The following is a 12,553-nucleotide window of genomic DNA, read 5'->3' on the forward strand; positions in this document are numbered from 1 at the left end:
CCTTGCATTAAGCTGTGGAGATTGGAGTCTGGGGGCATGTAAAGGGCTCCATAAAGCAGGCCGGAGAGCGCACACGAGGGGAAAGAAAGGATGGAGTGCGAATGAGTGAGCCAACTGTATTCTGGAACTTTCTTAAGAAATATTTTTGGATTGAAAACTACTGTGAACATCATTACTTTTCAGCTTTCTTTTCTGCCTCCATTTCTAGAGGAAATTTTTTTTTATTTTTTAGAAAAACCCATAAAGAGAAGATAAAATAATGTTTGGCAACCGTCAGGGCTGCTCTCTTAGCCATAGGCTCGCGGAGCAGTTTGAAAGACAGAGGCCCTAACAACTACCACAAAAGGCGCTAACGACTCGCCGCGTTTAATGCTTCCACTCTATTTTCTCCCTTGTCTTCGGCGGCTGGCATATTTTTAGATAAGACACAACCGAAGACTTGATAGAGAATACAAAACCATGACGGTGAACAAGCTCCAAATGAGATGGAGGACACCTCCCTACCCTCGCACCCCGCCTTTCTCATGGATAAAAAGCATTTACCTGTGTCAGCAAAGTGATGGGAAAAAATCTCCCTCTAGACAGGAAAAAACAGCCTTCTTTGGAAGATGTGCTTTTCATACTCTGACAGTTTCTTTCTGCTGGCTGGTCCACCAGAACTACAGCATATAATTCCTGGTTCTATTTCTGTGCATGGGCTGTTTTAACTGCATCAAGCAGCATGGGCAGGCTTCCTCTGACATCACTCTCCCCCTCTCCTGCCTCCCACTTGGGGCCTGGTCTGAAGAGAATTCCAGAGCAGGAAGGACGGAAGTGGAGGGCGTACCCTCGAGGGCAGACCTAGTCTACACTGCCAACCCGAGATGACTTCCCAATGTTTTCATCTCTAGGGAAACATGGTCAAGATCTTTAATTTCTAAGAATCCAGAATTAAAATGTCCCCAATTTTCAGAAATACCTTGGTCCTCTCAGCTCCTAATATATCCAGCCCAGTGGGGATGCTGGAACCAAAAGACTCAAAACTTAACAGAAACTTTGAGTTCTGCCCTATTTCTGCTCCTCACTAGAGCCGGATATTTAAGGAGCTTCCTCTGTCCCAGGTGGGGAGCCTCAGCATGCGGGGCCTCCGAGCAAGGCCTTCTTCTAGCCCACCAGCCCCCCAAGGACGCGCAGAGCAAGAGGCAGCCCGCGTACGTACCTACGATGTCGAAGCTCGCCCCGCTCTCCAGCCGGTGTTTCCTGTACAGGTTTTTCAGGACCTTGGCGCTGCCGAAGCGCTTGAAACGGCTCTTCACATTATTATAGAACCATTCCAGGGACTGGGTTCTCAGAAGCCTGGAGAAGACAAAGAATTATAAAAGGGAAAATTTGAATCACAAAATAGGATTGTTGTAAGGTGGATTGCAAAGGTTGCCACAATGCTCCGTAGCTCCTTCCATCAAGATGTGTGTTCATTTCTTTACTCCTTGAACCTGGGCTGGCTGACTTGCATAGACCATGGAGTGGCAGAAGTGACGCTGTATGAGTCCTGAGCCTTGCAGCTTCCTTCCTTGCTGCTCTTGGAAGTCCTTCAACCCATCACCATGTGAGCAAGCCCAAGCTAGCCTCTGGGATGATGAAAGACACTTGGTCCAGTCACCCCTATTGCCCCAGCTGGTACTGGGCCAACCCCCAGGCAGGTGAGACAGGCCATCCACTGCCAGCTGACTGGAGATGCATGAGTGACCCTAGATAAGACCAGCAAAAGAACCATGCACCTGAGTCCATGTAGGCTCATACACGCTTGCCATTGGAAGCCACGGACTGATACATCTGCTTAATAGCTTTGTGTTAGATACTCTTACTGCATTCACAACATCCCTAATTCATCTTGGAAAAATAAAAAGCACAAGTGAGATAAAGTCTTGATGGCAAAATTCTCCAGCCTCCTATCTGTCCAGCCTGAAGCACTGTGGGAAAGCAGCGTTCTGGTCAGATCTGTAATGGTTGGTACAAAACCCTGACATGGTTCTTTTCTCCTCTGGCTGACGAGAACATATTTCTAATCCCTTCTTGCTTTAAGAAGAGCTTCTGTTGTTATTTTTCTAATTATGAATGTAATCATGTACACTCATTTCAGAAAAATTCAGCAAAGCAAAACTAATAGAATGCTGTTAATTCAATGGAGAAGAAACACACGTAGCTGACCTTCCTCCCCAGGGCCAGGGGCATGTGAGAAGATACCCAGTGGGACAGGAACCTATGAAAATGAATGAGCATGAGAGCAGGGCCGGAGATCCGGATGGGTTTCTGGAAAACCGAAAGTGACAGAGAGAACGGTGTCCTGCGAGTCAGACAGAAGAGCTGGGACTCAGGCTGAGAGGCCCAGTGTGGAGCTGGCTGGTGCCGCGAGCAGGCCTGGACTGTGAGATAGAATTCAGAAAGCCAAGTGAACGGTTATGCAGACAACAGTGAGGCCTCTTGGCCCCCATTCACAAACAAATGGACGACTGGTCCAAGGATGCTTTGCCCTAGGTTAAAAATGTATGGCAGTTTTCTAAAATACTGAACAATCTACTGGGGGAAGACTAGGACTTCAATGCAGGGGTTACCACCTTGCAATGAATCCTTCCCTTTTTTAGCACTGGGGGAGCCCCCACATTCCTGCCCACCAGATCCTATCCATGTGCCCCAAAGCCAAACCTGCCAGTTGTCTGCCTGGCTTACAGATTGGAGCTCCCTGCACAAAAGTCAACTCCTTTGAGAGGCATTCCCTGACCACCTAAAATACCACCACCATGCTGACACAGCTCCTATCTTCTAACTCTCAATTTCTCTCCCCAGATTTTTGTTTTTAAACCCTCACCTGAGGACCTGTTTTTTTATTAGACAGAGAGACAGAAACATTGATCGGTTGCCTCCCATACGCACCTCGACTGGGGATGGAACCCACAAGCTAGGTATGTGCCCTGACCGGGAATCGAACATGCAAACTTTTGCCTTTTGGTGTACATGACGATGCTCCAACCAACTGAGCCACCCGGCCAGGGTCTCCCCAGATTTTTATAAGTGTTTCTTTGTACCTCATATTCAGTGATCCATCAGATAATAAATACATTAATGTGTTAATTAACAATTACTTTTTAAGTTGTTTATTATATTTCCTCTTTCCAATGTGTTTATGTATATAAAATCCACCAGTATCTTAATAAAAATAAACATGATTATTTGAGTGCTTGCTCTAAGGCGCTGTGCCAAAAGCTTTCCTCGAATCATGATTTAATTCTCACAAAATATAACGCAGTGAGGGAGCACGTGGGTGCTGGGCAGGTTGGGGCTGGCCGGGGCCCTGGCATTTCCTACCACCTGTGTGATCTCAACCAAATTAATTCATCTCTCTAAGTCTCAACATCTTCATCTATAAAATGGGGTCGATGACTGACCACCTTACAAAGCTGTTTGAAGATTAAATAACACAAGCAATGAGGTATCTGGCTCAGCATAAGGGCTCAGTAATTTCCTATAATGGCTCTACAAGGATGAGCCCCATTTTTATTGATGATAAATAGAAATGTGAAGTCGAGTGTCTTGCCCAAAGAACAGGTGACAGAGGGATCAGATATGGGAGCTCAACCAGCACACATGAAGAGAAGAGGGCTGTCTTCAGTGTGTTTTCCTATAGCATTTTATTACAATAAGCATCTGCCATTAAAAAACAACCCATAAAGCTGTTTTCAGAATTTCGAATAATACAGCATAAAAGAAAAAAACACATACACAGAAGACTTTGTCTTTGGCAATCATAACCTCTGGGCTTGTGATTTATTCCATAGCTTTAAGAGCACAAAAGAACTGCAAGTCTAGGAGAGAGATGGTCTCCGGGCTGCCTGACCCACACACCGCCTGCTCTCTGAGCAGCTGACCTCCAGGAAGGACCTGCTGGGGGGCTCAGCTCTGCAGCTGAGCGTGTCCACAGTGGCACTGGTGGGGGATGGTTGTTACTGCACCCCTCATTCTTTTGACAAAAGGACATTTCTTTCCCTTTTGGGACACTGTTCCCTCCTCCCCAACTGAGCCTACTTTGTTTTGGAAAGACTGCCCCCCCCCCCCCCCAGCCCTGGGCCGTGGGTCGCATGACAAAGGCCTGCCAATCAGGGCAGAAGTGGGGGCTTTTGCTGCTCTTGCTGTTGAGAGGAGATGCCCCCTTTCTGCTGGGCCAGCTCCATTGCAGAATGAAAGCCTGGGGCTTCTTGGGGGGTATTTGTGGTTTTCTGAACAGAAGCAGACTTGACGGCAGGAAGGGATAGAATCCTATTGATATACTTTGAACATCTGGATCTACTCAAGCCTGAGGTCAACCCTTGGACTTCATGCATGAGCCAATACATCATTCCCTGTTTTGTTTAAACCTTTTTGAGTTTCTACTATCTGCAATCAAGCCCTAATATTCAAGTGCATCATAGGATGAGTTCTCTGTTCCCTGGTCAGACCAAGACTTCACGGCATTCAGAAGCACTGTAGTTCCCTCTGAAATAGAATGAATGCCTCAGCCTGCTCAGGTCCCTGTGCTGGGGCTGCAGGGAGGTGGGAGGATGGCACTGAATCCTGGGCGAGTGACCGGCAAAGCCACAGCCCAGCCCGGAGAGCGGAAAGCTTTCCCTAAGCAGGGATGTGTTTTAGATTATGTTTTAACTTCGAGATAATGTGGAGAGCTTTACTGGAAGCCCCGGGGAAGGCTCAGCCACGACTGCTCTCATGTGCTATTGCTGCTTTTATTTCCCTCCTTTTAATATTCACGGCTCCGAAGACACTCAGAGCATGCAGACGGTTCACGGGCAGCGGTGTGGAGGGAGGACAGTGAGGACGCCAGAACCTGGGGTGCAGACTGGCTCAGTGAGCTGCAGAGCTCCCCTGCCCCCTGCCCCCAGCTCCCACCTAAGACAGGCCTCAGGCAGGCGGAGATGAGAAGGAAAGACCCCGAGTCGGGGTCCTGCTGGAGGGGAAGGCGGGGGGGGGGGGGGCCCTGCATCTGCTCCCGGGCTTCCTCATTGGGTCGCTCACTGACTCCTTCATAGCCACTGAGTACGTGGCAGGCACCCTGCTGGGGATGCAGGGGCAGAGCCAGACAAGGCCCTCGCCCGACAGCACTGCCAGGCGAAGCTCTTCAAAGGCCGAGGACACCCCGTTTCAGGAGGGCCAGGATGCAGGGGGGCTAGGAACAGCAGCGTCAGCCCGAGCGGGCCGGGCTCTCGCCACCCATCTACAAGGGCGAAGCTGCTCCGTTTGCAAAGCGGGGCAGGAAAGAACATTCATCTGGGCAAGTCTAGGATGGCAACCGGGAACACGCTTTGGGGTAAAGTTCTCTTCGGTGGCTAAATTCCAACCAAAACAGAAGGTGAAGCTCCTTTTCTGCAGCTACAGAGAATCGACAGCATTTCCCCCTCTGTCATCTTCGTCTCATTACCCAGCATCACGACGCCCTCACTAATTCTCAGCTCAGGGCGGGCGTTTGGAGAATGCCAATGATTCCATCAGCGTTCAATATCACTGTCCTAAAAGATGATAAAGACACGTTTCGGATTCATTGTGTCATCCTTAGGGGCAGCCTCTTCCACCTGAGCTTCTTTTCTGCATGGAGAGAACTCTTATTTCTGCATCTTTATGAAGTTTTCCCCTAAAGTGTATCAGGAAGGCTGTAGCCACGGGAAGGCAGGTCGGCACCCCCCCCTCCTCGCTGTGTGTGATGCCCAGAAAGCCAGGAATGACCTTCTCTGAACCTCAGCCTCATCATTTAAAATGGTGTCTACAAAGCCAGTGGCGCAGGTTATGAAATTAAAGACAGTGTCCCAAAGCACCTATCACGGTGCTGGTATAAAGTAGGACGGCACCCAAGGGGGCGGGAGACGGGCACGGAGAAGCATGGTCAGAAAAGAAATCAACTAAATGTATAGATACATCCAGGTGCCAGGCGAGGCAGAATATAAACATAAAAATGTAAAAGGTACCTAGCTCTGCTCACACGAATTTTAGTTCACAGGAGTTCACTCCACCCTGGCAGTAGGAATAACAGACATAGAAGCTGTATTCTCCGTCTTCGTGGGGAGGGGGACGGGTTGCCATCCTTCACAATTCTCAGACACGATTTCCACCCATCCTTCCGGAGTTTGGTTCCATTCAGGCAGATGTTTTAGAGAATTTTGCTGAGTCCAGTGCAAGGTGCTGGGGTTATAAAGGTGAGTAAACCCAATTGCCGCTTCTAGGAGCTCACGGTTTTACAGGGCATGGTGCCTCCTGGTGTTGACAAGGAGACCAGAGGAAGGAACAGAGGAACAGGTTTAGAGGGACAATGGCAATAGTTCAGTGAGGACACCTGAATTTGGGGTGTCCACAGCATCCCCGGGTAGCAATACCTGGTGGACATCTGTATATATTAGTCCAGGGCTTAGACAGACAGGCATCTGGATGGGCTATAGGGATTAGGGAGTCCTTGGTCCACAGGTGGTATTAAACCCAATAATGGGTGTATTATGGGTATAAATTATTATCTCTAATTTGCAAGGAAAATGCAAAGAAGTAGTTTGCTGCTCTATTGCTGACCGAACTAGAAGCAGACCTGGGAACAGACTGCAAATCTCTTTCTTGGGTCAGTTCCTTGAATGTCCGGTCAGGCTGTTTTCCTTCCAGAAACCCTGTTCATGTACTCATTGCAAACAAGGGCATTTGCTTCAAAGTTTAAGCAGATAGAAAGCTCCATGAATCAAGGAATCATAAGAAACTCTAAAATCACTGTATTTCTCCCCTAAAAAATCCGACTTACCACACCGCGAATACCAATCAGTTCAAGGGACTTGTGTAAGCAGTTTTCTAATTTTTTTCTATGACACAAATACATTTGTAAACACCATGCATTCTCGGTAGAAGACAGACTGGAATCACATAACTCAACACAAGAACAGCACTAAAATTCCCGTCGCATGAAAGCTTCGCCCAGGAATGCCAGACTGATGGTGGTTCATTGGACTAAAACAATACAGTTGTGAGGAGGAAGGAACTGCCTACATAAGAGCTGCTCAGATCCTGGCTGCTCAAAGCCAGGCTTCTCTAAGCCATCGGCCCAGCACGGCAGGGCTCTGTGCAGGCTGATTTCACTGGGTGAGCCTCCGGGAGATGCTGCAGATCTCGCTACTTCCCCTGTGGTCCTCGGACCAGCAGTGCGGGCACCTTCTGGAAGCTGAGGGACATGCACAATCCCAGCCCTCCACCTTCACCCTGAGACCCGCTGATTTCCAAGTGATTACTATGTTCATCAAAGCTTGATAAGGCGCTGGCCGGTGTGGCTAAGTTGGCTGGGTCTTCCTGTGCGCTGCAAGGTTGCCAGTTTGATTCCCGCGTGGGGCACATGCCCGGGTTGTGGGCTCGATCGCCTGTAGGGGGCGTGCAGGAGGCAACAGATTGATGTTTCACTCTCACATCGTTGTTTCTCCCTCTTCCTTCCTTTCTCTCTAAAAAAACTCAATTAAAAAATATTTTTTAAAAAGCTTGATAAACACTGGCCTAACAAAAAAGCTAGATGTTTTCTGAGTCCTCGTGATTCTTTATTTTATTTTAAATGTCGATCGCAATGTACGTAGGTAGGACAAGAGCTAGACTAGCTGACTTTCTGAGGAAATAGAAGTGGGCTGGGTGATAAAAAGCTTTGAGAGGAATGGAATAATTTAAAAGCTACTCCAAAATTCAGGTGCGTTAGTTGCAAAAAAATAAAGTGGCAAAAATACTGTTCTTGCAAACTCGAATCATCACACCCAGCGAGGTGCCTCCAAACAATCTACAACAAAGCGCTGCGGGTCCGAAGACCACACCTCGGGCACCACTGAGTTCAAGGATGGATTTGGCACGTCACAGAGCACAGGGAGATTCAAAGCTGTGGGAAAAACAACAGAAGGACAGTCAAGTGGTTGGAAAACAAGACTCCTTCGGTCCTGACAGCGCCCAAGGCCCCTGAGCACCGAGACAGAGCAATCAGTTTTGACAAGTCAAGAGCATCTGAATGAGAAAGAACAGCCTTCATGCTGGGACCTCTGAGCGTGTCACTGGGAATTTGCAGACAGACATGACTAGGAGGCTGAAAGTGTCATGCTCAGTTGATACGTGACAACTGCCATTAATGTGAAGCATCCTGCGAAGGGTGAGAAGCTGGAGTTGCTAAACAGCAAGAAGGAAGGAAAGCCTGGAGGAGAAGTGAGGGGAGGTCCGTGGGACAGACCGACCCACAGCGGCTCCGGGGCCTTCTATGCACAATTTCTCTAATCTACGGAGCAGCTGGAGGGAGACAGATGAGGAAACTGGGGCCCGGTGAGGCTCAGGAAGCCCAAGGTCACACGGCTAGTGAGAGGCAGGACTGCAGTTTCAAGGCAGTTCTGTCTGGCTGCTTGGAGGCAGGAATAAATGTTATCTGCCTATGGCTCTTCTTTTGCCTTCTTATTTGTAAAGCTGCTCGGAATGTCCTTCTTTTATCTGTCAGAATCAACTTGAAGGGAGTAAGACGGTATAACCGAGTTCATTCGAAGAGCTGTGCTTCTTGCTCTAGCTGCAGAAGTTTGCAGTCGGCGCTCCGCAGGCCCAGGAGGGAAATCTCGCCCCCTCGCTGTGCTGATTGGTACGATCTGGCGGCCAAGACAGCGGAGAACAGTCAGCACTTATGGATTCTCTCCCCAACCTCATCACTCACTGTGTGGCCTTGAAGACGTCCGCGTATCTCTCTGCATCTCACTTCCCTCATCCTCAGAATACAAATGATCGCAACTCTCTGCAAGCAAATTTCCAGCGCCATGCAGAGGCGCCCGGTATCGCCTCGCCTCTCACGTCCTGGTGCGCTGATGTGTGCCCGTTCTGCTCTGATAACATCTTCACACCCGTATTAAGAAATGCGCCCAATTCCTACACTTCTGGTTGATTCATCCGTTTCATTAATGGTAACATCGTGCTCTACAGTGAGGTGATTTCCCTTTAAATTAAAGTTCAAGCTGGTTGTTGGAACGAGAAGATGACTGGATTGCTGTTAATATGAACTAATTCTGGACGATAGCCGTAATTTACACACAATATATTGCTGACAAAATTAAAAGGCAAGGACTTTGCTATACGTTAAGTGAGTGGCTAAGATATTATTTTAAAAAGTCACTGTTTTTTCGTATTAAAATATTTTGCTTGGAGCTGTTGGGGCTGCTATGTAATTAACAATATCTGCCACTTAACTGAAAGCCATTGAGCGAGGTCCTTCTAGTCCTCAAAACAAAACTATGAAACAGGTATTATTTTGTGAAAACAAAGGCTATGTAGCCGGTCAATGAAGTCAATATCCCCTCTCTTTTTCTGACTGTTAATTTAAAATATTTAAGAGATGGTTCCCCATTTTACATGAAGACACCCAAGCACAGAGAGGTCACAAAGCTTTCTCAGAATCACACCGTTATTTGGGCTAGAGCCAGGTTCTGTTCCCCACATTCTCTCAGCTATATAGATGAGATTAAGCCTTTTCTAAACTGTGTTTCCTTCCTCCCTCCACCCTCCCTTTCTTTCTTGCCTCCCCTGTCCCTTCCACACCATGCAGGGCCACAAGAGGAAGCACCAGGGTCGGTCAGGAGGCAGAGGGAGTAAAAAGAAAGTGTGGTAAGAGCCTTTATTGGGTTTCCATAGGAAGGAGTGAGGGTGGGAGTTGAGGACCAGCTAGTTTGAGTAATTTCTGTGGGCTCTGGGGCACAGGGGCTGTCCCTAGTTGTCTGATACCTGGCTCTGAGGTGGTTAGGGCAGGGGAATAGTGGCCCTTAGTGTGAGAGCCTCATAGACGGGGTGGTAGGGTATGGGCTCCGGAATGGTTGGTCTGCATTTGAAAAGTGCACTCACAGGTGACTTGTTCACTATCTTTAGGAATTAGCAGTTTCTCCAGGGTCAGCAGGCCCCAGATGTCAAAACATCCAGTGCAGAAACTAGGAAATAGAGTTATTACTCCTCTCTCCTTAGCAGCCAGGAGTCTGCGGCTTACAACCAGTGCTATTGTCTTCACTCCCACCCCTCCTAACAGTCCCATGCACAGCCCACTGACATTGCCCTCCAAGCGCCCAAGGCCTTCCTGCTCAGTCAAGGGGCCACTACACCTATCTCTGCTCAGGCGCTATTTCCGCCCATAGTGTACGTGTTCGACCTTTGGCTCCCAGGATCCTCTGACTTGCAAAATGCTCCTTTCCCTCCTCAATCTCTGCCCTTTGTAAAGACTTGCATGTGTTGGGAGTTGGGATGACTAACAGAATAAAATCTTTTCATATTAAGGGATAAAGAGGTAAACTCTAAAAAGGCCAAGCTATTTAGAAGTATAGAGATAAATTCTAAAAGAAAGCTACAAGTTGAAGATGGTCATGTTTAGGAAGCAGGACTAGGGTGGGGGTGGGGCAAGGGACTAGTTTTTTTTATTTGGTGTAATCAATCAAGAGAACTAGTTGACATTTTAAGTAGGTACATTTATGACTTTGATGACCATAAAATTAAATAAAAATCCAAGGATTTAGCTCTTAGCTTAAGGACCCTGAGTAGTCTCCTATTGTCCCTTCTGGGTGGCAGGCACTGTTAGCATTCTGAGGCTGCTCTGTAAGAATCTGAGCTTAAACAATGAAATCCCCGGGATCACACGTCCCCTTGACTGCTGCCCATAAAAACCTGAGTGTAGAGTTAGCCTGGAATAAAGCTGCCCAATTTAATAAAACTTAGATTCAGACGTGACTGTCCTGCTCCCGGCTGGAATAAAGTCAGGAGTCCAGCCGCAGACTCGGAGGCGGTTAAGTCTGCAGAGGAGGCAGCCACACCTGCAGCACTCGCCACATCGGGGCTGTTTTATCAGCAGCAGAACAAAATTCTTACTGCTCTTTCAGTGCAGCCCATAAAGAGAGAAGAAATGCTTTTTTCTATGTTTTAAATAAAACCAGTAGTACAACATGTCCTTTAAAATTCATTTCTTAATGTTTGCACAGACACTCACATGTAAAATGCTGAAAACGTACACACATCAAATAGGACCAAAATGACCTAGTTCTATAGAAAACATTAATGACAACAACCAGGCAACCTACAGGAAAGGACTGTAGTAAATAATCAATAACACGAAGCTGTGAAATAAAGGACAAGTCAACATGGCTTAATTATTAAAATTACCGGAAGCAGTGGGTTTCTTTCTGCCAAGTTCTTCTACCCAAATCTAGAGTTCAAGTGTCTTGAGGCAGAATTAAATGCCAGGACACAGATCATGGGGGTCCCCAAATCTTCACTCCATGCCCCCATGGCCAGAAAAACCCGGAGACAGAGCACGAACCACGAATCCTCTCAGGAAGACAGGGCTCCCGGCAGAGAGCTGCCCCCGAATGCAGGCGCGGCGCAGTGCCTTCGTCTGCTGCTATTACCGGCTTCAGAAGGGAGGTGACAGAGCTGTGAAATCTCAGGCAGCCAAGCTGAGAAAAAGCCGCCAACACGTGCGCGCTGCGGAGGGAGAGGCTCCAAACTCATTTAAGGCTGCCCAATTTAATGAAACTTGGTGGAGGAAATGTCATGAATTTTTACTTTTATTCATTTTTTTTTTTTTTTTAATTTTTTTTTTTACTTTCTTGCTTTGCAAATTTAAGATCCTGTGATATAGAAACACCCAGGACGTGGTTTCTCATCAGTCAGGCTATTGGGTCTGCTTTGCTAAATGTTCTTTTTTTAAAAAATATGTCTTTATTGATTTCAGAGAGAGGAAGGGAAAGGGAGAGAGAGAGAAAAACATCAATGATGGGAGAGTCATTGATGGGCTGCCTCCTGCACACCCTGTTGGGAATCGAACCTGCAACCTGGGCATGTGCCCAGACTGGGAATCGAACCTCGATCTCCCCGACCATAGTTCGATGCTCAACTGCTGGGCCACGCTGGCAGGGCTGCTAAATGTTCTTAACACAGACAGGCTTGCATGGCAGCAAGAGCTAGGACAGGGGGAAGGAAGGAGTAAAAGAGAACCCCCGGGGTCCCTGGGCAGGGTCAGCGGGCACTCTCCCCTGGGGAGCACAGGAGGACGTGTGCATGTTTTACCCCATTCATACTGACTCCTTTGTGCACCAACGTAGCTGCGGCGTGATGAATGGGCATGACACTCCTTAGCTGTGACCACAGGCAATTTATTTTGTTTCTACAGCCTCAGTATCCTCATTTGTTCAATGGGCATCACTCCCACCCCCACCTTGCGGAAAGGATCAGAACAAACCATGTTTGTAGCGCTTCAAGTCACAGTATTTTGCATATTTGAGTGCTCCAGCATTAGCACCATCTCATCTGCAAAGCCCTGTGACTAATAGCCATGGATAATGTTTTTCTCTGACCACAAAAATCACGAAGGAGAAGTCACAGAACGTTTACATGTGACCCCAGGCACTTGCTTGAAATGTGTCCCCTGTGACGTCCCTCCTGTTCTGTCATGAGTCTCCCTCCCTTCTATGTAGACAGGACGAATCCAGGCAGCCACCAGCCCAGAAAGTTCTACAGGAAACAGCTGCCTAGC

At 47.8% G+C, this 12,553-nt stretch overlaps 1 protein-coding gene across 1 annotated transcript in view; it reads right to left on the reverse strand.

Annotated features, from left to right (window-relative positions):
• MYRIP (myosin VIIA and Rab interacting protein) overlaps window positions 1-12,553 on the reverse strand; it is a 120,609-nt gene that overhangs the window by 36,016 nt on the left and 72,040 nt on the right. The window contains exon 4 of the mRNA XM_087824591.1: window positions 1,199-1,335. Within this exon, the coding sequence (XP_087680717.1) occupies window positions 1,199-1,335 (137 nt within the window). The remainder of the gene's footprint in view (window positions 1-1,198; window positions 1,336-12,553) is intronic.

The sequence above is a fragment of the Miniopterus natalensis genome, chromosome 15 (assembly GCF_054644295.1).
Source record: "Miniopterus natalensis isolate mMinNat1 chromosome 15, mMinNat1.hap1, whole genome shotgun sequence".
NCBI lineage: Eukaryota > Metazoa > Chordata > Mammalia > Chiroptera > Miniopteridae > Miniopterus > Miniopterus natalensis.